This window comes from Diabrotica virgifera, chromosome 8 (assembly GCF_917563875.1).
Source record: "Diabrotica virgifera virgifera chromosome 8, PGI_DIABVI_V3a".
In the NCBI taxonomy this organism is placed as follows: Eukaryota; Metazoa; Arthropoda; class Insecta; order Coleoptera; family Chrysomelidae; genus Diabrotica; species Diabrotica virgifera.
Window position 1 is genome coordinate 24,798,538 of NC_065450.1, and position 27,625 is coordinate 24,826,162.

The 27,625-nt window shown below is 32.5% G+C and overlaps 1 protein-coding gene across 1 annotated transcript; it reads left to right on the plus strand.

The window, feature by feature from the left end:
• The first annotated feature begins 758 nt into the window (after nucleotides 1-758).
• On the plus strand, nucleotides 759-27,323 carry LOC126890690 (uncharacterized). The gene is made up of 2 exons (XM_050659837.1): nucleotides 759-926; nucleotides 25,484-27,323. Exons 1-2 carry the CDS (start codon nucleotides 912-914, stop codon nucleotides 27,104-27,106), a joined length of 1,638 nt encoding a protein of 545 aa, XP_050515794.1. The 5' UTR covers nucleotides 759-911; the 3' UTR covers nucleotides 27,107-27,323.
• Nucleotides 27,324-27,625: the final 302 nt, after the last annotated feature.

The window sequence follows — 27,625 nt, forward strand, 5'->3', positions numbered from 1 at the left end:
ACTTGTTTTCACAAAATTATACTTTTTTGACTTATATCCCTTTTCACAGACGCCCGCCAATTATTCAGAAATCATTTCTCTCTGGCATTTATCAATGTGTTGATATGCGTTTTATTCTTTTATTTTTTTAATTTTTTTTATTGTTTTAATAAAATTTTTTGGAAAGTAGTAAGTATTAAAATTTGTTTAATATTTAAATAAAATATAAAAAATAAATGGTTTAATGCAGCGGTTCTTAAACTTTTTGAGTAATGTACCACCTACAGTTCTTTTATTATTTTTGGTATCACCTATATGTTTAGATTGTATTACCAAGACTTACTAAGTCCTACTATTTTAATTTTTTGTGTGTTTTGTGTACCATCTCAAATAATCATATGTACCACCAGTGGTACATGTGCCACAGATTGAGTACCGCTGGTTTAAAGTATATTGATTTCGTTGAAATCACATAATAAAAGTATAACTTCGTACGTGCGTACAAAGTACACACACATTCTTTTTTTTTGTAATCTTTTGTATAACCGGCTTTTTTACCGGTCCATCTATATGGACTGGTATTAATATAACTACTGACTAATTCGTTATTAACAAAAATATCACAGAATTAAACACCAGGTGTGAAAAAACTCAATAATATCAATCAAGAATACGTTAACATCATAGGATAAATTTCCATGTATTCGTTAAATGAAACATTTGAACGAGCATACCGGGTCTCTGGCTCGGGTTTACTTACTTATAATATTAAAACTATTAAAAAGCACATATTTATTTATAACCTGTCGGTATCTATATTGATCTCTAACTTGATTTTTGTATGTCCTTGCAATCAGGATGTTCTAAATAAGAGGGGAGAATATATCAAATTAAAATACCTGCAGTCTTTAGATGCTTATAATTTCTTGAAAATGAGACTGTTATTGGTAAGTACCTTTTTTTCTTTAGTAATTCAGTGATCTTTAGCAAAGTCTAGGGTTTTTTTACTTTATAGTGTTATGTATACAGCCTAATAAAATAAAATGAAATCAAAATATACTTCCGCAAAAGTTGGAACATATTTTATATCAAAGTTTAGGTGAAAACAAAAGATAGTTTCAAGAAAATGTCTAATTTACATAAGGGTATCATTAAATAATTAAAAATGGGTAGTTTATTGCGCAAAATTTACTTTTGTAACTGCTGCGGTAATTCATATTTTTATGAATTTTTTATATTTTTTTTATTAATTTTAATAATTTTTACGAATTTTTCTGTTAAAGTTAAAGGAACAAGATTTCATTTGAGACTTATTTGCGTTATATTACCAATATAAAGCAAAAAAAATTTTGCAAAAACGCGATTATTGCCGACAAAGTATACACTTTTATAAGGTCTCATTTTTTTTGTGTTTAGATATGTTTTTAATAAATGCACTAAAAAATCAAAATTTTAATTAAAGCCCCCTCCAAAATGAAGTTTGAAAATTGTTGTAATTTGTTTATAAGTTGTGTTTTTAATAATGTCACGAGGATTAAAAATTTTAAAATACCATTTCGATATTCGCATTTCTCATAATTTTCACACATTTAAAAGAAAAAAAAAGGTTTTCAAGGACCATTTTTTACCGAGATAGCTTTTTTAACTTTAAAAATTCATAATTAGTTTTTTGTCAATATTAATATTTAAAATTGCTTGAATTCATTTATCGACCCTTCTACTTATTTTTTTTTTCAAGCTTTAGATAGAATTATTGAAATAAATAAAGGGTTCGATTTAATTTGGTAAGTCTTACCTAAATGGAGGCTTTTCACTTTTGCTTCTTTTGTATTTTTTTTGCAAAAAAAACGTAGAAACCTTCATAAAAACATGAATTACCGCAAAAGTTAAAATAGTATTTTTAATTATTTAAACAAAGGTCCCCTTATATAAATTTGATATTTTCTTAAACATATCTCTTCGTTTTCACTTAATAGCCCGATCAAAGAACAATCTGACCCAAAAAAAAATAAAGGAAGGATGAAAATTTGGGAATAGGTAGTTGAAATGGTCTATTATTATACATAATAAAAAGTTTACAATTCTACATCCCTTCATTTTACAAAAATGGAGAGGAATACCCCTTCTCATCATCATCATCATTTGGCTCTACAACTCTATGTGAGTCTTGGCCGCGTTTACTATTTCCCTCCATTGTTGTCGGTCCCGAGCAGCTATTTCCAATTGCTGTACTCCCATTTTGCGTAGATCGCTGGCTACTGCATCCTTCCATCTCTTTCTTGGGCGACCAACTGACCTTTTTCCATCGGGCCTTTCCCAGAATGTGGCGTTTAGAAGTCTTTCGTCACTTGATCTTAGTACGTGACCCGCCCATCGTATTCTGTTTGATTTAATGTAGCGTACTATGTTTTCATCTCCGTATATTGTCTGGAGTTCATCATTGTGTCTTCTTCTCCATTCTCCTGTTGTCTCTTCTCTGCAAGGCCCATAGATAGTCCGCAGTATCTTTCTTTCAAGTACCAGTAATTTTGTTGTTTCCCGCTGATTCAGAGTCCAGGTTTCGCTTCCGTACGTTATTGTGGGACGAATTATTGTCTTATATACTCTTATTTTTGCTGGTCTTGAGAGTATTTTTGATTTAAGTAGGGTCCTTAACGAGTAATATGCCCTGTTTCCTGCAATAATCCTGGCTGCCACGTCCTTTTCATAGTTATTTTCAGATGTTATGATCGCTCCCAAGTACTTAAATTCTTTGACGACTTTAAAATTGTATTCATTAATTGTTACGTTTTGTCTAACCCTTGGTCTTGGGTTCTTCGTAACCACCATGTACTTGGTCTTGTCCTCGTTGACCTTAAGACCAACTTCCTTGGCTCCGTTCTCGAATAGGGTGAAAACTTCTTTTGCATTTCTGGTGGATTGTGCAATTGTGTCCACGTCATCCGCAAAGGCTAATAGTATTTTTGATCCTTGGGCGGCAAATCCGTTTGTCAGTTGTGGCTGAGCTTTCCTTACTGCATGTTCCAGTGCGAAGTTAAACAGCAGGGGGGCGAGAGGATCTCCTTGTCTAAGTCCTGTGTCAATGAGGAATTCCTCCGACGTATTGCTGCCAACTCTGATTCGTGCGGAAGCGTTCTCCGTGCTCACCTTTGCTAATCGTACCAGTTTTCCAGGTACTCCCATTTCTACCATAGTCTCCCACAATGCTTTTCTGCTAACAGAATCGTAAGCTTGTTTGAAGTCCACGAAGATTTGGTGTACATCGCGGTTGAATTCCCAGTTTTTTTCTCGGGGGTCAAAAAATATACAATCAAAATAAGTCCGGAATTAGATAAAATGACTAATTATAAGCAACTTTTGTTTTATAGAGTTTTTTCAAGTCAATACTTTTCGAGTTATTTGCGAGTGAATATATTTTTTTTAACTACAAAAAATATATTTTTCGACGGTTTTTCGCAAATAACTCAAAAGTATTTTATCGAAAAAAATATTCTTAATAAAAATATAGCTTATAGAAAAGTAAAAAGCATGGTGTACGCATGAAGTCTGTATACCCAGTTGAAGCGGAGTTGCAGCTAATGAAAGTAGGTTCTTATTCGTCCAATTCCAAATTGAATATGTCAAAGTGAAATAACCATAAAACGGAGCATTTTCCGGAGAAAACTCATTTCAACTTTTTTAAAGTGTTTAAAAAAAGGTTTATTTTTGTTTTTTAACAAAACTTCTAACATTAAAAGTAACGCTCAAAATATTCTTGCTCCCTTTTATATTTTGGTAAAAAGAATCGCGAAAATCACCCCCTAATTAGCATCCCAAATAAAATTAATCGTTATCGCTTCAAAAGTTACTTTGCTTATGTATTCTTTATAAAGATCTATAAGTTTCGTTAAATCAAACTGTTCAGTTTTGAAAAAAATTGGTTTTAAAATAAACAATTTTTAAAATAAAAATTCCATTTTATTCAATTTTATTCCTTTGCCTTTAAATTTTTTTTTATTTTGAAAAAATTTTTTTTTGTTTCAAAATGACTTAAAATTTATTAGTAACACCAAAAATCTCAAAGAGTAATAAAATGTACGTCTTGCTTTTCTGATTATTTTGGATTTTTTTGTTTTCCTAGTAGACAAAAATTGGTTAAGCTGACTGTTTAAAATTTGCACACACTCGTGATTAGTGACTTATTCAAGCCATTTTAACTACAGCCTTTTCAAAAAGAAGCACTTTGAAGCGATGAAACTTACAGATCATATAAAGAATACATAAGAAAGTAAAGTGTAAAGCGGTAACGATTAAATTTATTTGGGATGCTAATTAGGGGGTGATTTTCGCGATTTTTTTACCAAAAAATGAAAGGTACCAACAATATTTTGAGCATAACTCACTTACTTTTAATGTTAGAAGTTCTTTTAAAAAACAAAAATAAACCTTTTTTTAAAAACTTTAAAAAAGTTATTATTAGTTTTCTCTGAAAAGTGCTCCGTTTTTGGGTATTTGACGTCGAAATATTCGGTTTGAAATTTGACGAAGAAGAACCTACTCCTCATTAGCTACAACTCTGCTTCTACTGGGTCAACAGACTTCAAGCGTACACCATTTGTTTCACTTTTTTATAAGCTATGTTTTTGCTAAGAATACTTTTTTCGATAACATACTTACTTTGTGAGTTATTTGCGAAAAACCATCCAAAACCATGTTTTTCTTTGTTAAAAATGAGCATATCCACTCGCAAATAACTCGAAAAGTATTGACTTAGTGAAAAAACTATAGAGCAAAAGTTACTTAAAATTAGTTATTTTATCCAATTCCGGACTTATTTAGAATGTATATTTTCACCCCCGAGAAGGGGGTATTCCCCTCCATTTTTATAAAATGGAGGGATTTAAAATTGTAAACTTTTTCTTGTACAGGGTGTCCTAGACTAATTTAGCCACGCTATATCTCTTAAACGAATAGAGACAAAAAGTGGTCTATTCTACTTGTAATACACTTTAATATGGCGTAAAAAAAATCATCCCCTAAATATTCATCCCTTAGTTACAACCCCTAACTTTAATTTTTTTAATAGCACCCTGTATATTTTTTTATAGTTTTGGATGTGGTCTTCTATCGTCTATTCAACACATTTTTGAAAATAAAATATGTTCGTAAATAACCAAGAAAATATCAGTTTAGTTTTGTTAATTATGTGTCCCAGACTAATTTATCCAGGCTATATTTCTTAAACGAATAGAGATTTTCGAATGGGACAAAAACTGATCTATTACATTTGTAATACACTTTAATATGGCGTAGAAAAAAATTATCCCCTAAATATTCATCCATTAGTTACAACCCCTAACTTTATTTTTTTTTAAATAGCACCCTGTAAGTTAGGGATGAATATTTATTGGATGAATTTTTTCTACGTATTACAAATGGAATAGATCAGTTTTTGTCTCATTCGAAAATCTCTATTCGTTTAAGAAATATAGCCTGGATAAATTAGTCTGGGACACACAATTAACAAAAATAAACTGATAGTTTCTTCGTTATTTACGAACCGATTTTATTTTCAAAAAATGTGTTAAATAGACGATAAAATACCACACTCAAAATTATTAAAAAATGTACAGGGTGCTATTAAAAAAATTAAAGTTAGGGGTTGTAACTAAGGGATGAATATTTAGGGGATGATTTTTTTCTACGCCATATTAAAGTGTATTACAAGTAGAATATATCAGTTTTTGTCCCATTCGAAAATCTCTATTCGTTTAAGAGATATAGCGTGGCTAAATTATTCTGGGACACCCTGTATATTAAAAGACAATTTCAACTACCTATTCCCAAATTTTCATCTTTCCTTTATTTTTTTGGAGGTTTTCGTAAAGTTTTGTGTTCCTTGATCGGGCTATAAACTTTGATATAAAATTTATTCCAACCTGTACCTACGTGTAACCTGACTACATTACAATATGTATTCTAATTTTATTTGAGTTCACCCTGTTTTCAAATGAGCTTTCATGCTTGTTTAGAACTGACCAACCTCAGGCACTTTTACTTCACTGTTATGAAACTTTGACACTATTAACATTTATGAAATTTTGACACTATTAGCATTTCATAGGTTAATTAAGTTATATCGGCGATTTTTTTGTGTTTTCTGCGTTATTGCTTTAATTTTTAGATTTTTAGTATGCGTTTATATAAAAAGCAGTTGTTTTTATAACTATTTAGCGACATATAATACGTATAATAATAGTATCTATAATAATATAATACATATTTATGGATTACCGTCGAAGGCTGAGATCATCAACTAAAAAAAGAAGATGTAAGAATTTGGTGATTTTTCTAGTGACATTATTGGATGTAAATCTGTATTTTGAGTTTATTCCTCGTGGTTTAAAAACAGGGTATAGACTAATACAACTATGTTAGTAAAAGCTGAGATAAGTTTATTGATAGTAACTGCCAACCAAAAACTGGGACGGGAATTACTCGTCACGTGTTCCTGATTTTCACTTTTTCAATTTTCGAACTTTAGCAACTTTAGTTAGGTCTTTCTAGTTGTTGGTCTTTCTTGTATCCATTTTTCTATCATTTATGTCATGTTCGTAGCTTTTTTCGATGGTCTTCATCAGTAGGTACGTGTACTGCATTATATCTTTGATCTACCTTTTCTAGATTTTTTATGCAAAAATTTAGTCGGTTTCTTATGATTGTGGTCAGGATTTTATACGTTGTATTTAGTAACATAATAATAGCTCTATTATAGTTGTTGCACTTAGTTAAATCCCCCTTCTTAAAAACCAGTGTAATATGTTCACCATTCACGTTTTTTCATTCTTCAGGCACGTTTTCATCGTTTTTTGACTATTTGTTTGTGCAACTTCTCTCCTACGTTTATGATCGTTCGTTCTGAATGTATTCTGGCTCTGGAGATTTATTTAGTTTTAGTTGCTTTACTACATCTACCAACTCCAGATAGGTAGGTGCGTCTTCCTCTGCATGCCTGTTATACATATTCTTCATCTGCAAATGTCTCATGGCTGGTTTTATATAGATTCCTAAAAATGTTTTTTTCTAATCTTTCTTGTATTTGTGTTTATTTGTTACAATATACTGTTGTTTTTCATATTCGAACAGTCTGTGATTGTCCTTATTATTTATTTCTGACTATTGCGTCTGTTCAGATATCTATATATCTTACTTTATTTTACAGAGACTTTTCTGTTCGGTGTTGTTCTAGTTGTTTCTGCCTTTCATTCTCTTGCCATTTATTTCTCGTGCAGTTTTTAGTTTAAGTTTTTTTTGACATTTTCTATCAACGATGTTTTCGATTATTTGTTCTCTTAGGGTTCTATTATTTATCGTTATCTTGTATTCTCTAAACCAGAATAGAAGATTCTTGTACCGAGGTATACGTAAAAATGAAAAAAACTATATTTTTTACAATTTAAACCTCTTTTATTTTTTTCCCTAAAAGCAATATTTAAAGTTGAACGTTAGTAGTAAAAGCGCGGGAGTAAAATTTTGGGGATTGGTTTTATCTTGTTTTTGTTCAATATCTCGTCTATTTTCAACTTTTCGGCAAAATGGTATGAACTTAAATTTCTGCAATTTACTATAATTTCTTCTTTGCAAGTTTTTTCACGATTTTCGGATATTTTCTACTTTAAGTGGAAATATAGTAACTAAGTTTAATAGTTATTATATCACATCGTTTATTATTAACTTTACGTCATAAAACATAAAGAAAAATGGGGGGAAATATATTTTATACACTTTTGATCTGTATCTTCATTTTTTTTTTGCTAAAATCAATATTTAGGTTCCTACGCCTATGACAAGACTAACGAGACACAAGCTATTAACGTTAAGTAAATTTTTGCAATTTACTATAAATGTTCCTTTGCAAATTTTTTCATGCAGAGAAATCCGATTTAACTGCAAAAGTAAGAACTAAGTATAAAATTAATTTAATCATTTCGTTTTTTAATAACTGTACCACATAAAACAGAGAAAAAAACGGGGGAAATTATATATTATACACTTTTGATCTTTAACGTCATTTTTTTGCTAAAATCAATATTAAGGCCCTACGCCTATTACAAGCCTAACGAGACACAATCTATTAACGAATCCTAGGCGCTGACGTTATCAGTAACAGGCTTTTTGGGGTACACATCTTCCAAATCAAAATGGAGCAGTCTTTTGCGTGTGGACAAGCTGCAATCTCAAATTAATAATAAACTAGATAAGTCAATAATTTGAATGTCAGTATTTTCCCTTTTAATTCAGAAAATATGGACCGCACGAAAAAATTTACAAAAAAGAAATTGTATGAAATCGCCTTTTCAACAATTTAAGTCCGTGACATTTCTCTAAAAAAATTGAAAATGACGGAGAGATTGAGCAAAAACGGTTCTCCTTTAAAACCAACATGGTGACTAACGCAACGGCGGAATCCAGTCGTGATTTTAAATTTACACTACTATTGACCCCCCTGTACCGCCATGCAGAGTTATGTCTTTTTTCGTTTTATCGCAGTAATTTTTTTCTAAAAAAAACAGAACTTTTAACATTCTGAATAAACATATTAAAGGTAATAAATTACGAGTTTCAGGTAGAATTTCTATTTATGTATATTTCTCAAAAAAAGCCGGTACGGAAATCTAGATCCCATTAACATTCTTTTTAAGGATGATATAATTTCGATAAACATGTGAGATACTTGTATGACATTCAAACGTCCTTGACTATAAATTCCTAATACTACAAATAAATAAATTTGAATTAATAATTTTAGAAGTCGATTTCAATTAATTTATTCGTATGTTTATTATAGTATTTCACTATAATTTATATGGAATAATATGAAATGGTTAACGGTTTATATATTTAAAATACACATGAATCTTAAGAATAAACATTATTACGGACAGTAAATATAAAGTTGCATAATACATAAGTACCCTTTCAGACTTAGACACTGGTGTCTGACACCGGTATCCGCCACCGGTGTTCAATTGAAGCAAAGCATTGTTGAGCCAGTAGGTATCAGCCAGACACTCAAAGTCGCTCGTCTGTAGTAGTTCATTTAAAACAATGCTTTGCTGCCGGTGGCGGACACCGGTGTCAGACACCAGTGTCTTAGTCTGAAAGGGTAGGGGAGAATTGGCTATTGGTGCGCACCTAAGGTTAATTCAGGATATTTCACAAACTTAAAACATTTCAGTTTCCAAATTTTTTGAAGATATACTTCAAAGGCTTAGGTATATTGGTAGGGACTTCATTTAATGAATGGTTGAACAGTAGAAAAGTGAGAGGCGAAATTTCTAATAAGTGTAATGCGCACAATTACCCGACCCATTCGGCTAATGGTGCGCATATGTCGGATAACTGTGCGCAATAATAGAACTTATAAATGACCTTCGAAAATGTAGCTATTGAACATAAATATTAAAGGGCAAACAAATATATGGAAAACAATAAGAAACCAAGTTAAAGATATTTTAAAAAAAATTTAAATATTGCAGAAGTCACAAATATATCCTTCTGAACTATCACGTCCTATAGGGCTTTTCATTCACAGTCACTTGTTTCGAGCTTCTGTCATGTGTCACATAATATTAATATATCTACGTCATGCGTTATTGGTATATACGAATGATACAAACCAAAGACGTATGACGTAGATATATTCATATTAGATGACACATGACAGAAGCTCGAAACAAATGACAATCGATGAAAAGCCCTATACACATGGCATAAGACCATTGACAATATATCGAACACTTGCACCATACCTCGTCTTTTTTGCTACCATTACCGCAATACACAGAAGTCATTTTGATCTGACACGAGATCGTCCAACTCATCATCATGGCACAGTTCACTTTCTGAAATAACTTCGGAGCTATTGTGTTCAAACATTTTCCTTTTTGTACCTTTTTTCAATTTCGTGGTTTTCTCTTTTCCACTTTCTCTACTTTGACGGTTGTTTAACGCTTGTTTACGTTGTATGGCACAGTCACAAAACGTAAAAAATACCTTTATATACCTTGCCGGCTAATGGTGCGCAATGCGCACCATTAGACGACGTTACACTTCTCCACATAATACAAAATTTGACAAAAACAAAAAAGAATCGAGCAAGACTTACTATATCAGTGTTTAAAATGGTAAATAAATAAAGGATATAAGTACTATTTAAACTATATTTCGGTCAAGAAAAAAAGTTATCGCTTATTTTCTCAGACACACAAACAATATCATACCAAGTGAAAACATGTAAACGATAACTGCCAACCGGTAAAGTATCTACCGACGTTCGTTTGTGTCGGATAGATATGGCAGTTGCTACTAGATGGCCCGACAATATAGGTTTTGCAATTTTATTAAATAGGTGATTAGAAACATTGATGCGCACAATTACCCGACGCGAACAATTAGCCGACTCTCCCCTACTAAAGGTGATTTCCGTGTCAGTGAATCCTCTTTTCTTATTTTAAATTTATGAGATTTTTGAAGAAGATCTGATTTGACACTCCAGGTAAAAGGTCGTCATCTAAGAACACCAAACAAATATGTTTAGCTACGAAGCTTCTTCAATTGAAAGACATATTTGGTCCATTACCTAAATAATTATTGGAAAATATATCTACAAATAATTCATCACCATCAGGGCTTTTCATTTCAGATGGAATGTTTGCCACTCTTACTTAGAGCTCTCTGATTCGCTTATTGCGGTGAATCACTCCACTTGTGTGTTGTCAAAGTTTGTTATATGACTTTTTTTCGTTACAATTTTCTTTGACTCATTTCGATATGTGCAAAGTTCCCTCCAGTTTCTCATCATCATTATAAGTGGCTCAACAATCCGTTGTGGACCTTGTCCTGCTCGCAAAGAAGTCGCCACTCCTGTCGATTCCTGGCAACTTCCCTCTATCTTCTGACCCCAAGAATCTTTAGGTCTTCTTCCACATCATCCATCCATTTTCTTCGTAGTCGTCCTCTACCTCTTGTGCCCTCTTCTCGTTTCTCACTTCCAGAATTTTGATATCTCTCATGATCTGATCCTTCCATCTCTCTTTGGGTCTTTCCCTTGGTCTTTCAGTTTCTGGTTTTCATCTGGTGATCTTCTTAATCAGTAGGTCGTTTTTCCTTCTCTCTATGTGTCCCAGCCATCTCAGCCTCTGCGCTTTAATAAATCTAACTATATCTTCTCCTTTTAGTATGCCTCTTAGTTCATGGTTCATTCTTCTGCTCATTTCTATGTTTTCCATTCTTATCGGGCCCATAATCCGTCTGACGATTTTTCTTTCGAATATTCTTAATTAGTTTTCTTCATCTTTGTCCGTGAGGCACATTGTCTCAGCTGCGTACGTAACTACTGGTCTGATTGCAACTTGTTCTTGTTCTTCATTACCTACAAATAATTACCACTGCAATTAAGGCACACATTCTGTTAACTCACCAACCGATGACTCTGCTTAAACTTTGACTGTTACTCGAAGAATTCTTTTACAAAATTTTGTACTTCTTCGTCCGACTGACAACGATTAGCTTTTAACGCTATTTTCAATGGCCCAGATGTAAAAATCAAAAGGAAATAAATCGGGACTAAAAGGTGGATGCTTTAATATCCTCTATTTCTTTCGTTTTAGATTTTCTATCACTGCTTTAAGTCGGAGAGATAGAAGCGGATTTTGTGCGTGATAAGTAATATGGAAAAACTATACGGGGATATGTTGAATTAGTTGTGTACATGACTTTCCCCAACGGCCGGAAACCAGAGTGGGGGACGAGGGTAGTTATAAGGGGTCAAAGTCGCGGTTTTTATTATTTTTTTGTGGCGCTCATGATCGATATAGTGCACCAAAATTTGGGAATAAGTAGGTCATGACGTAACTAAGTAAAATCTCTAGGGGCGCAACGCTGCGTGGTCGAGAAATGGGTGGGGCAGAGGTGAATATAAAAAATATAAGGGGCTTTTGGGAATAAGTAGACCATGACATAACTAAGTAAAATCTTCAGAGGCGAAAACCAGAGTGGCGGATGAGGGTAGTTTTAAGGGGTAAATGTCGCAGTTTTTATTATTTTTTTTTTGTGACGCTCATGATGGATATAGTGCACCAGAATTTGGGAGTAAGTAGGTCATGACGTAACTAAGTAAAATCTCCAGGGGCGGAACGCTGTTTGGGGTACAAAGAGGTGGTAGGCAGGGTTGAGTATAAAAATATAAGGGGCTTTTTTGCCGTTCGTGATCGAGATAGTGCATCAAAATTTGGGAATAAGTAGATCATGACATTACTAAGTAAAATCTCCAGGGGCGGAACGCTGCGTGGGGGACAAATGTTGTGCTGCGTCACAAAAAATAATACAATCTGCGACTTTGATCCATTAAAACTACCCTCATTCCTAACTCTGGTTTCCGCCCCTGGAGATTTTGCTTAGTTACTTTATGATCTACTTACTCCCAACTTTTGGTTCACTATCTCGATCACGAACTTCACAAAAAATCCCTTATATTTTTTATATTCACCCCTGGACCCACCCCTTTGTTGGCCACGCAGCGTTCCGCTCCTGGGGATTTTACTTATTTACGTCATGACCTACTTATTACCAAATTTTGGTGCGCTGTCTCGATCATGAGCATCACAAAAAAATAATAAAAACCGCGACTTTGACCCCTTATAACTATCCTCGTTCCTCACTCTGGTTTCCGTCTCTGGGGATTTTACTTAGTTATGTCATGGTCTAGTTATTCCCAAATTTTGGTGCACTACCTCAATCACGAACGTCGCAAAAAGCCCCTTATATTTTTTATATTCACCCCTACTCTACCCCTTTGTAGGCCACGCAGCGTTCCACCCCTGGAGATTTTACTTAGTTACGTCATGACCTACTTATTCCCAAATTTTGGTGCACTATATCGATCATGAGCGTCACAAAAAAAATAATAAAAACCGCTACTTTGACCCCTCATAACTACCCTCGCCCCCCACTCTGTTTTCCGGCGGTTAGAAAAGTCATGTACACAACTAAGTAATTCAACATATCTCCGTATAGTTTTTCCATATTACTTATCACGCACAAAATCCGCTTCTATCTCTCCGACTATTTGGCAACATGAGGCCGAGCATTGCCTGAAGGAGAATGAAACCACTTGAGTTTCCCTGGATGTTTTTGTTTTATTGTTTGATGGAACTTGAAGTTTCATTATAGAGGTTTACATTGACATTACACTCTAGGTTTTGTAATCTCTACAAGCAAGGGCCCTTATGGTCGAAAAAAAATGTTAACATTACCTTGTCTGCAGAAGGTTGAACTTTAGACTTCTTTTGTGACGGATTATTTGCGTGTTTCCATTGCATCGATGACAGCTTAGGTACTGGATGGTTCAAAATATTGACACAAAGATTTATCGCAAATAATAATTATTGACGAAATAAAGCCATGTTGTTATCTCTTGTATTACTTTTGTCCCCCGTATTTAATTAATTCATTTGTTGTGTTGTACGGACCTGGTGACTTTCCATTTTTTAATCTTTTGATCACTTTGTATACTTCTTCTTGGGTGATGTTGTCATTCTCTGTTTCTTCTTGGAAAATGTTTTGTAGGTCATTTATTTGTACTTCATTAATATCGTTATCGTCTTTGTATAGATGTTCGCATTGTCAAAACGACGTGTTACCCATTCTTTTGGTTTTATTGTGTTAATTTGAAATTCGTCGGTAATCGGCTTCTTCCTGTTTCTCAACATGTTCCATACCTTTTTGACCTCCTCGTAAATCATGTTCCATGTCATTTGAGAATTTTTCCCAATATATTGGTTTTAGATCTTTGATTGTGTTAGTTGTTCTAATTCTTTCTGATTTATATATTTGATACTCTTCTGGGGTCCTATTGTTAATATATCTGAAGTATGCATCACCCTATTTTTTTTTCTAAATTTTTTACTTCCTTTGTGAATCATGGTTTTTGATTTCTGTCGCTCAATTGTTCTTTCTCCAATTGCTTCTTTTGGGCTACTAGTCATATGGTTTTCTTATTTTTGCCCATGCTTCGTCCATATTCTCTGTGATGTCAATAGTGTTAAAATTGATCTTACCCTCAAGTAAAAAATAATAATAAAATATATAAATCATCTTACCATGCGCCATCCTTTTCTGCAGATCTAGTCTTCTTTATGGACTCTTGAGTCTTGCTTCCAGTTCTTCCTTCAATGTCCATATTGCAGTACCAAAAACACGTAGCACGTCTTTGTTACAGAAAAACGTTATTTTTACAAACGCGCCTCTTCCTATTTCTATTCTCCCCGTTATTTCTTTGGTTTGATCATTATTGTCTGAAATCGAGGTTCCTAGGTATTTGTATTTATTAACCCTTTCTATCGGTATATTTCCCAAGTGTATGTTTATTTGTATAATTTTGTCTTTGTTATTATTATGTATTTGCCTTTTTTATATTCAGTTTTAGTCCATATTTTTTAACAGAAATCGTTAGTTTTATTTAGCAGTAATTGGAGCTGTTCAGCAGAGCTTGCCATAATCACGGTGTTATCTTAATATCTTATGTAATGTTGTTAATAGATTTTCCGTTAATTATTATTCCTTCACTTTGAGATAGTAATGCTTCTTTTGTATTAAATAGTAATGGAGACATAATACATCCCTGCCTAACTCCTGATTTCAATTTCTGGACTGGGTTCGTTATCTATTACAATTTGTGCTCTTTGGTTCCAGTAAAGGTTTGCTATTATTCGTACGTCCCTTTTATCTATATTTTTTTGTGTTTAGAATATGGATTAATTTTTCATGTCTTACTTTGTCAAAAGCTTTTTCGAAATCAACGTAACAAACCTGTACATCCACATTCATATCCAAGCATCTTTAAGCTAACACATTAACAGAACATGGATATATCCTTTTAATTAATAGTTCCTTCTTTTAATAAAAGTTTACACATAATTTATTACTATTTTGATATTATTTATTGAAATAGCCAAATCTAGTGTAAAATTCATAATCTAGCCATAAATTATTATGTTTCTAATAAATTTTAATATAAATCAAAAATTTTACTACAAATTTTGGTAATTCGTTTTGATGTGTTTTTTGATGAGATGAAAAACCAATATATTTTATGAGTTTTAGTAAAAAACAAGAGAGTTATCAAACAATTTCGTACATATAGAGAAAATAGTAGCAATACCTCCTAAAATCATAAATTAATTGCGCAATTTTTTAGGTTAAGGTAGCAATATTAACACCTGGCACAAGATTAGTTCATTTAAATAATGAATATAAAGTGTTTAATTTAACCAAACCAGAATTTAAACAAGTATTAAGTTTTGATGCTATCAGCTTATTTAAGAAGTCGATCTGTTTTTTCCATATGGATTCCGTAATAATAAAATGTATTATTATTTAATAATAATTAACATCAATTCCGTACCTCAGAACAAAAGTGTATTAAGTCACAAAATGTAAATTTTACAGGAGAGCGAAAATAATGGTATATTATTCAACGAGCATGTAATAATGGCTATTACTCACGATGATGAAGTTTGCGACACGAGCCGTTGGCGAGTGTCGTAATTCATCAGAGTGAGTAATAGCCATTACATGCAAGTAGAATACTATACTTTTTCTACGACCTTTTTTTATTTAGATTAGTAGAAAAATATAATTATCAACTACTAACATTATTTAAAACGAAATATTTTATTTTTTATAAGAAAACTATATTTTATATAACTATGGCAACACTGTTAGAATTACACTCATTGGGCTTATAAAACAATCAAACAGTTGTCATTATGTCACGGAATGGCGGTGGTTTTTAAAAATAAGACATATTTTAAGGCAATTACATGAAAAAGAACGTGTGCTCTCAATTAAAATCTATTGTACAATGAACAGTAAGTAAAACAGAATTCATTGATATGAATTTCATATCCGTAAGTCCTTTTACGAAATTAATACCGATTTTTTATTGTTTACCTTTTAATAACATCAATCTTAAAATGTCAAATGTTGAAATTTAAACGTAAAAAATATACTAACCCATTGTTAAAGTTAAAAATCCTTTAAACATTTTTCAAATGTAATTGTTCATATAAATTAAAATGATTATTTTATTAAATAAACCAGTTTAAGGGCCGGTTGTTCGAACGCTAATCAACAATGATCACTATCAAATATTTAATTACTGTCACAACTGTCAATGTCAACTTTACTGAAAACATAATTGATTATAATTATGAGAGCAGTGAATCAATTAACATAACAATTATTAACATAATTGATTAACTTATTTCATAATTCTAATCAATAATTATGTTTTCAGTTACCCAATCAAAGTTGAGATTGACAGTTGTGACAGTAATTAAATATTTGATAAAGATCATTGTTGATTAGCGTTCGAACAACCGGCCCTCAGTAATTTTATTTGCTAATAGGTATATTAAAAGTGCCATGCACCACTTGAATCTAACTTCAACCCGTGAGTAATGACCCGCGAGTAACTTCAGCCCGTGAGTAATGAATTATTACTCACGGGTAAAGTAATGGATGTTATTATCTATTCAAAAATAGTGAATAATGAGTATATTATTAAACGGTCGTAGAAAAAAATTATTTTTAGTGTTTTGTAACATTTTTCATTTAATACGTTAAATTTTATTTAGCAAATTCATATAAATGTGAATAATGCTCATTCTTCTTTTTACCACTAAAAAGAAATTTTTTTGAAAATTACTGTTTTTGGAAAAAATGGACTTAACACATTTTCGTTTTGAAAAATAGATTTTTGACTGTGACTTAATATTTATTTTGCTACCTATCCTATGGCAAAGACGGAGCTCTATTACGAAAAATATCATAGGTACCTATTTTACAAAATTAAGGAAATGTTTGGATATAAACAACTAAAAATATTATACAGACGTATTTGTAACAAAACCATTAATACGAGTACTAAAAAAACTACTTAAAAATAAAAAGTCGAATTAAAAAACAGAAATGGTTGTAACGCAACTGTACTTTTATTAACTAAAAAAATTAACAATAACTTTTTGAAGTAAGTACATAAAAAATAATTAAAGACAAATGCAGGGCTACTGCCGCTATATCAGTAATTCGAATTGTGTCTTTGTGCACTAAAAAATCGTGAATTCTCGCTGGAACCCGCTTTAGTAGAAGATCATTGAATTTTTTAGTACTTATCGGATTTAAGATATCTCTCAACGAAATCAGAGAATGAGAATTTTCTACAGATTGATGATTTCTTCAACCAAATCTTCTGTTAAGTCTAAGTTCCAAATCAAAGTCTGTTTTAAAGTACAGAATCCCAGGATTTTCTTGTCTGAATTCTGAATTACATACATACTGTTTGTGAAATTAATTTTTTTTTTTCATTATTCTCAGTTTTATTTTTATTTTGAAACGGCGAATCGTAAGAATTGCTGTTTATTAAAGCCTTTAAGATTAGAAATTGTCATTTCATACACTTTGAAATATTTGTTTTTTCCGAAAATTTTAGCCAACTGTAACCAATCCTATGGAGTAGCTAATAATTTGAAAAATAAGGCATTTTTTAGCCTCTCGTTCTATAACTGAATGTATACTCTCCACCTATATGTGCGTATGACCTTCTTTTATAACCCGTGTTGAGCTGCCCCCCCCCCCCCCACTTGCAAAAATCAAAAAACAAATAGCCCTTATTTATGAGCTATTTATGAGCTCTCATATTCCGCAAACTAAAAATTTTGAGCTCGTTCCACTGAGCAGGAATTTGATACTTTAGTGGGGGGACTGACTCAGCCCCCCCCCCACCACTTAAAAATAGGTAGGATATTGAATCGGTTTTTGCGGCAGAATTACGAGCTATTTATGAGCTCTTGAAATTATATAGTTTCGATTTTTGAGCTCATCCCCTTCACCCCCAAACAACCCTTTAATTGATTTAACTTAAGAGAAAAATGCTGAGCAAACCTAAAATATATAGTATTGCGGATATAATTCCTATAACTTATATACTCTAAGAATAAACTATTAAATCACGTGCATTTCGATTATTGAGCTACAACCCCTTCGCAAGAAAACCACCCTATCTTCCCGGCTTAAGAGAAAGTTGTACTTAAAATGCATTAAACTAATTATTTGGCGACTACATATCATTGAATTATTTATAAGCTTCCAAATTAGTCCTGTCGCCAGGGGGGGTACAACGGCCTCCTGTATTCAGATGGACTTACCCAAGTTTTTTTATGTATTTTGACCTGTAGAACACGAATTTTTTGGGTAACAGTTGATCCGGATGTCGATAAGATTGTTATAAACCAAGAAGTTGAGGAATCACATAACAGCTATTTCTTGCAAAAGAAAACATTTTTTTGTATTTTTTGGGCCATTCTAATCAAAAAATGTTCCTACAAATTTTTTCGTAGGATGCATAGTTTTCGAGATAAACGCGGTTGAACTTTCAAAAAATCGAAAAATTGCAATTTTTGAACCCGAATAACTTATGATTAAAAAATAAAATAGCAATTCTGCTTACCGCATTTGAAAGTTCAAGTCAAATTATATCGGTTTTAGTTATTTGTATTGCTAAAAATTTATTATTTTATTGTTAAAACAAAGCTATAAACACCTAGTGCTTGAGTGATGTTTTCAATGATTTCTCATTTAAAATCGAATGAGTAGGTAGAGGAGGTAAAAGTGCAAGCGGGGCTATTTCTACGTAGCATGCATTAAAACGCATGTATTAGGCACGGGAAACACTATGTGTTTATAGCTTTTTTTAACAATCAAAAAATAAATTTTTCGCAATGCAAATATTCAAAACAGATAAAATTTGACTTAAACTTTTAAAGGTAGTAAGCAGAATTGCTATTTTATTTTTTATTCAAAGGTTATTCGGGTTCAAAAATTGCAATTTTTCGATTTTTTGAAAGTTCAACCGCGTTTATCTCGAAAACTATGCATCCTACGAAAAAACTTGTAGGAACATTTTTTGGTTAGAATGACCCAAAAAATACAAAAAATTGTTTTGTTTTGCGAGAAATCGCTGTTATGTAATTCCTCAACTTCTTTGTTTATAACAATCTTATCGACATCCGGATCAACTGTTACCCAAAAAATTCGTGTTCTACGGGCCAAAATACATAAAAAAAACTTGGGTAAGTCCATCTGAATTAAGAAGGCCGTTGTACCCCCCCTGGCGACAGGACTAAATTACGCGCATTTAGATCAGTAAATTTCAATTTATTTTGTATAGTGCAGTCACTGAAGGTAAAAATCAACGATTACCTTCAATTTCGGTGAACCTTAATCGATTTTCACGAAAATTGGTCAGTGGTTAGAGGATACGTCAAGAAACAAAGGTGACATGGTACCACCTTGCGCCTTTACCCTGAGGGTGGATACCGCCCCCTCTCGGGGGTGAAAATTATTTTATTAAAAATAACTGCACAAATCAATAACAGAACAAATTAAAAACACAATTTATTATTTAAAGTTAATAAAATAAGTCAATACTTTTTGAGTTATTAAAGATCAAAGATTTTAATTATTCGTGAAAAAAATTCATGTTATGAAGCGGTTTTCGTAAATCACTGAAAAACTGTAAGTTTTTACAAAAAAGTTAATAGTAGTTTAATTCGTATAGCTTATATTCTAAGAATAAACTCTTAAATCACGCGCCTTTCGATTATAGAGCTACAACCCCTTCGCAAGAAAACCATCCCATATTCCCGGCTTAAGAGAAAGTTGTACTTAAAATAATTTAAATTCATTATTTGGCGACTACATATCGTTTAATAATTTATGAGCTTGCAAAACATACGCATCTCAATTATTGAATTGCCATTTTCTTTCTATAGTGCAGTCACTGAAGGTAAAAATCAACTATGACCTTCGATTTCGGTAAATCTCCATTCATTTTCACGAATTAACAATAACAACTTGGGGTTTTAACCTGGGGTATATGTCACCCCTTCTCGGGGGGAAAATTACTTTATTAAAAATAACCCCACAAATCGAGAGAGGGACCAATTGTAAGCAAAATTTGTTATATAATGTGATTAAAATATATCAATACTTTTTGAGTTATTAAAGATCAAATATTTTAATTTTTGTGAAAGAAAATGCATGCTTTAAAGCGATTTTTCATAAATAACTCAAAAACTGTAAGTTTTTACAAAAAAGTGTTCATCACTAAAATTGAAGCTAATAAAAAATATAATAAATTGATTACTTGAAAAACCCTTTAATGTTAATTTAAAGTAAGTTATTGGTAATTAAATGTATAATTTTTTCTGCGACTTTTCAAATCTAAGGATCCAAACTTAAATAACGGGAAAGATATGCATTTTATAACACTTAGGTACTAAATACTTTTCAAAGTACTTAGAAATACCTATCAAAAATGAGCAATTTCATTCAATTTTTTTATTCAAATTTTCGTGAAAATGAATGCCGATTTACCGAAATCGAAGGTCATAGTTGATTTTTACCTTCAGTGACTGCACTATAGAAAAAAAATGGCAATTCAATAATTGAGATGCGTATATTTTGCGAGCTCATAAATTATTAAACGATATCTAGTCGACAAATAATTAATTTAAATTATTTTAAGTACAACTCTCTCTTAAGCCGGGAATATGGTATGGTTTTCTTGCGAAGGGGTTGCAGCTCAATAATCGAAAGGCGCGTGATTTAAGAGTTTATTCTTAGAATATAAGCTATACGAATAAAACTACTAATAACTTTTTTGTAAAAACTTACAGTTTTTCAGTGATTTACGAAAAACCGCTTCAAAACATGCATTTTTTTCACGAATAATTAAAATTTTTGATCTTTAATAACTTAATAAGTATTGACTTATTTTAATAACTTTATATAATAAATTTTGCTTATAATTTGTTCTTTTATAGATTTGTGCAGTTATTTTTTTATAAAATAATTTTTCACCCCCAGGGTATCCACCCCCAGTATCCATCCTCAGGGTAAAGGCGCAAGGTGGTACCATGTCACCTTTGTTTCTTGAGGTATCCCCTAACCACTGACCAATTTTCGTAAAAATCGATGAAGGTTCACCGAAATTGAAGATAATCGTTGATTTTTTACTTTCAGTGACTGTACTATATAAAATAAATTGCAATTTACTGATTTAGATGCGCGTAATTTGAAAGCTTACAAATTATTAAATGAATGTAGTCGCCAAATAATTAATTTAATGCATTTTAAGTACAACTTTCTCTTAAGCCGGGAAGATAGGGTGGTTTTCTTGCGAAGGGGTTGTAGCTCAATAATCGAAATGCACGTGATTTAATAGTTTATTCTTAGAGTATATACGCTATAGGAATTAAATCCGCAATACGATATATTTTAAGTTTTCTCAGCATTTTTCTCTTAAGTTAAATCAATTAAAGGGTTGTTTGGGGGTGAAGGGGATGAGCTCAAAAATCGAAACTACATAATTTCAAGAGCTCATAAATAGCTCGTAATTATGTCGCAAAAACCGATTCAATATTCCTATTTTTAAGTAGTGGGGGGGCTGACTCAGCCCCCTCCACTAAAGTATTAAATTCCTGCTCAGTGGAACGAGCTCAAAATTTTTAGTTTGCGGAATATGAGAGCTCATAAATAGCTCATAAATCAGGACTATTAGTTTTTTAATTTTTGCAAGTGGGGGGGGGGGGCAGCTCAACACGGGTTCTTTTATATTATGTGGATATCTCGAAAGTAGATAAAAGTGGCACATAATCATTTGTAAGTTCCGGTTTTGGGATAAGCAATTATTGGTCCAAATAACAAAAGAAGTTGTGCTTTGAGGTAATGAATGAATGTATTGGACCAAGCATGAGGCCATTTCGTTTCCACCTCAACCGTAAATTGATTCATCCCACATTAGACAGTTCGCCTGCTTTTCCGTTGAATCATAAATTATATAATTAAACCTAAACCACCAGAGTTTTAGACTGTAAAAACTTTGAGGATCAGTAAGCTTTGGGCAAGGAGGAAATTTTTGTAAATTTATCATTAAAACTTTTTGTCGAGGGCTATTGATGGACATCTCCTTGTCTATTTGTTTCAATTTGTACCATCACTTGTAATGTTTCTCACTCAGCTTCAAACATTGACTGTCTTAGATTGATTAGAAATTCATCACATTTATCACAAGTTTCTTTTGAAGGAACAGCTAATGATAAATTAAATTCTGTATTAAAAATGTGATTGTAAAGCCATTCTTTGTCTACTTCGTCCGAAGCAATGTTTTTTAAATATCATTCTTCCTTAAGCATCCTAAATATTGTAGAATTATTTTAGAGGCCTCCTAAATATTTGTTCGCCGTCCTTCTTCGACTATAATGTGATTATTCATATGGATATGGATAGGCCATTATAAGCTTATGAATCCTATCCTTTACCTCATTCTTTGCTGTATTTTAGATGGCTGCTTTCCTCTTTTGTCACATTCTAAAACTCCTCTTGTTTGCATTTTTTCAATTTCTTGCAAATGTTCAATTCTTGAACATTTATCAATAGATTGAGAAATATCTAGAGTACCGGTTACTTGAGCACCGGTTCGTTCTCTTTTTCTTTTGATACACGTTTTTTTTTTCAAGATAAGAACATAAAAACTGTCTTTTTGGATCTATGGTTGTCTCAGTCTCATTATTCCAAAATTGTCGGTGAATTTGTGCTCTCTGAGGCACAAACTTGACAAATTTTAAAAGATTGTGGACTTAATGCTTTGCCTGAATTGCATTATGTGGGACATAATACTTTTTGTTGGACATAATATGGTTTTGCCCTGGGAAACGTATACAGTACAGAAGATACTGTTTTGCTCTAAGCGAAGTGTGGACTTAATACTGTTCATACAAGGCTATTTTGGCCAATTTCAGTCGAAACAGCGAATAAGAAACACCATTGAATAGAGCGGAAAATTTTAAGGCCAGTGAGGTAAAAAAGTAGAAAACTGAAATTTTTGACTTAACACAGTTTTGGTCTGAGGTGCGGAATTAGTACTGGAAGTGGTAATCATGCTGTTTATACGTACTTCCCTACCAGTGCGCTATTTTAGTATCTACTCCTCTCTCTTGGCATAAAACAGCCACCTCTCTCTTTGCATAAAAGTAAGAATGCTGCGATGCTACGTCTTCTCTGTCCTTTTTTATGGTGATGAATCGTGGACCTTGAACGAAAATATGTGCATAAAATTGGATACTTAAAATTAATGGAGAATACTTAAAATCTCGGATTGACCGAGACACAAATGAGAAAGTCTTCAGAAGAATGAAGAAGAACCGGGAGGTACTGATGACCACCATCAAATCTCGAAAGTTAGAATACTTTATAACGAGTAAAATTCGGAGCATAGATAGAACCACATTTTGAAAATAATTTCAAATATACATACACAGCCGTCCATATTTACAAAAGGAAACAAATTTTTCATTTATTCTTTAATTTATATTGTTTCACTTTAAGACATTTCTCGATGTTCTCGTTGATGCAATATAGGATTTTGCAATTTTATACGAGGCAGTTTAAAAGACAATTATATCTTTGATTCATTTCGTAGCACATTAACTCATTTTGACAATGGCTAAAATCCATGAATAAAGTTCGAATTGTTGGAGCATCCACCGTATTCACCAGATTTAATCCCTGCTGACTTTCATCTGTTTTAATACCTAAAAAAATTCTTGCTTGGAAAGCATGTTTCATCAGATGATGAGGTCCCAACAGCTGTGGTAGCATATTTTGCATTTATAAATTATAATCGCGTTAGAACAAGTATAATTGATGTTCAGGAAGACTTTACTAAATAATAAAGTAGATTTTAAGCCATAAAAGCTTTTTATACTTATGTTTCCTTAACGGACTACTTGAAATGGGCTTTGACCCACATATTTTTGTAAAATAGCATTTTGGTGGCTAACATGTACATTGCACGTAAGCACTGATGATGACTGGTAAACCAGTCGAAAACTAGTTATGTGAATTGATGTGGCCCTTTTGAGGGTTTTTTAAATATACCTTTTATACAGCATTTATTGTTTTTTTTTTCCATAAAATTGTGTTTTTCGTATTAAACGGAAAAACTGATTGAATAGCCTAACAGGTCTGGATCCCGCCTACCAAAAAAAAAGTTGATTACGGTACTAGTTCACTTTAGAAGATAATAAATTTAGAAAATAATAATAATTTTTTTCAAGAAATTTTTTTTTAGGACCTTTATTAAAAATGAACATAAAACGTTTTACATATTAATATCTAACTCTTAGAGAGTACAAAAAATATATCTTTTTTCATTTTTGCACGTGCACTAATATTGTAGAGGGCGCAAGATTCGAGGCTCCCTAAAATGATGGCGGATAGTTAATCTCAGGATTGGGATAACTGAAACAAAAAAATCGTACTGCATTTGAAAAAGGAAGGTTTCTTACGTGACAATTTACCACAATTTGACCAAAAACGAAAAAATAAATATTTTTTAACCATGAAAAACTGAAGAAAAACGGGCGATTTTTTCACAAAATTTTTTCAAATTTCCGTAATATTTTTTTTCGGAATTTTTCACTAACGGTGGTAAATTGTTACGTAAAAAACGTTCCTTTTTCAAATGCCGTACGATTTTTATGTTTCAGAGATCCTAATCCTGAGATTAACTGTCCGCCATCAGAATTACTTTTTTCGAGGCCTCGACTTTGGCGCCCTCTACAATATTAGTGTACGTGCATAAATGAAAAAAAAATTATTTTTTGTATTCTATAAGAGTAACATATATTAATATGTAAAAAGTTTTATGTTCATTTTTAACAAAGGTTCTGAGAAAAAAAATCTTGAAAAAATGCTTATTTTTGATCTTTTAAAGTGTACTAGTACCTTAATAGTAAGCTGAAAAATGTTTAACAGCTTAACTGTGTCTAGTCGGACAAACTTTGATGTATGGGAACACTGGAAGTTTTAATTGTGGCACAGGTTAAAAATTTCGAATGTCAGATTACGAAAACGTTCCATGTATTTTGTCGGACAGAACTTCCAATTGATTTGTTACCATTTCGTTACTCTCATGCAAAAATCAGACTGCTATTTATCACCAATATAATGCCTGTCATTTGAGATGTTCTTCGTGTTGGATTAAAATGCGCAGTTGGTGATAATAATCAGTTTGATTTTTGTACGGGAGTTTAATGAAATGGTAACAAATCAATTGGAAGTTCTGTCCGACAAAATACGTGGAACGTTTTCGTAATCTGATGTTCCAAATTTTTAACCTGTTCCACAATTAAATCTTCCCCTGTTCCAGTGTTCCTATACATCAAAGTTTGTCCGACTAGACACCGTTAAGCTATTAACAAATTTTCAGCTTGCTATTAATCAACTTTTTTTGGTACGCGGGATCCAGGCCTATAATATATTTATGGTAAACGTCTTGTCTTTGTTAACATATATGTAAAACAAATTAATTTTTTTTACTAAAAAAAATATTTTTCAGCTTCTTGGATTCATACTCACAGTCAGGGCGGCGTCTCGTCCGTTGCAGACCTATTTTAGAAGCTTACCCAACCATTGGTTCCGAGGCTTCGGATCAACTACCGCTGCACCTCCAACTCCATTTGTGGAAATAAATGGACAACCATCTTCAACTCCTGCGCCCTATTTAGCAGATAACTTTCAATCGATAAATAATAGATTATCATCCGATATTAGGTCTGATTTTGGATCAACGACAAGTTCCCCGCCAACTTCTTTTATTGAACTAAACCAAGAATCAGTTTCAACGCCATCTCCACTTGAAAATGAGGGCTTACAGGCTAGTAGCACACCATTTAATCTAAACAGTGGCCTAGTATATGGACAAAATCTACAAAATTATGGACAAAACCTACAAAGTTATGGCCAAAATCTACAAAGTTATGGACAAAACCTACTAAGTTATGGACAAAATCTACATGGTAATTTGTTCAACGGGTTTGGATCTACGACGAGTGCACCACCCACTTCATTGGTTGAACTAAATAGTGAGTCTGTTTCGACTCCAGCTCCTCTTGAAAGTGGAGGCTTACAATCTGGAAACATACCATTTAACCTAAACAATGGCCTATTATCTGGACAAAATATAAATGGTAATTTGTTGTTCAACGGGTTTCAATCAACCACAAGTGCACCACCAACTTCATTTGTTGAGCTAAATGGACAATCTGTTTCAACACCAGCTCCATTCCAAAATGAAGCAATACAATCTAGTAGCATACCATTTAACGTAAATAATGGTTTACTATCTGGTTTTGGGTCTGATGTTTCAAATAACCTACAAAGTTATGGACAAAATGTTAACAGCAATTTGTTATTCGATGGTTTTGGATCATCAACAACCAGTGCACCACCAGCAAATAATGAAATTTTATCCCGTTTTGGATCAGATATTTCAAATATCCAACAAGCAGGAGATAATAATGCTTTCTACTCAACTGAAGGTCCTGTATCCAGCACATCTGCGCCGTTTGACATGCGTCGGTTGTTTTTACAAGACAGTTCACTTTTCCAAAGCTCCCCACGGCTAGTTCCGGAAATAAGTCCAATCAAAATTCAAGGTAAAACAACTGGAGGTTCTATATATGATACATTTGGAAGTAATGATGAAGTGATTGAAAGCCAAAGCGAAAAACCACTGATTACCAAGAACGTATACTTCTTCACCGCTCCCGAAGACGAAGCAGTTGTGAAGCCAAGAATATATTTCGAACCAACCAGGAAACATGTCAATGTAGTATACATCAAAGCACCTGCAGCTCCATCTCTTGGACCTATCGAAATCACTCCTCCTAAACAGGAGTCACCGGAGAAGACGGTGGTGTATGTTTTAGTAAAAAAGCCAGAAGAGCAAAAAATTATTGTAAAACCTGGTCCCACAGCAAAGCCTGCAAATCCCGACGTATTCTTTATCAATTACAAAAATGAAGAAGAAGCGCAAAATGCACTTGAGGAATTACAGTCAAAAGAGGAAGTTCAGCAAGAAAACCAAGCTGATGAATTATTAAATGCTCATTTTGACATTAATCCTTTTAAACGAAAAGTAAGCGATAAGAAAGTTAGAAAAACTCGAAATTTTTATTGATATAATTTAATAATGTAGGTTAAATAAAATGCTTGTTTAAAACACCGTTACATAAAAATCATTGGAAATAAGCATTAATTCAAAGATATCAATATTAACAAAAACTTATTTATTTGAAATACCAAATCCTTATAAACTACTGTAAGAACCACTGCCCAAAACCTGCCTTTATTACCTGCTATGTATAAATTAAACAATAAACTCTTTAAATCCATAATTTTTATGTTATTTAAGACACCTGTTTGTCCTTTTGAGCTGCTATTCCCGCTAATGAAGGTAAGCTAATATATGTGAATTTAAAATCTCCGGCATTCATCCTGGACATAGTTTTATAGACCTGCAATCTAGCTATTCTTTTATATTTCTCAATAAAAATATACTTGTATCCTCAGAATTTTCTCTTAAGTCTACTGTTACAAGGGAAAAAACAGGCCAATTTTTCGGATTTTTTTCTAACAAAATATGACTCGTACATTAAATTAAATTAAACCGTCATCTTTATTGTATATTCAAGTATTT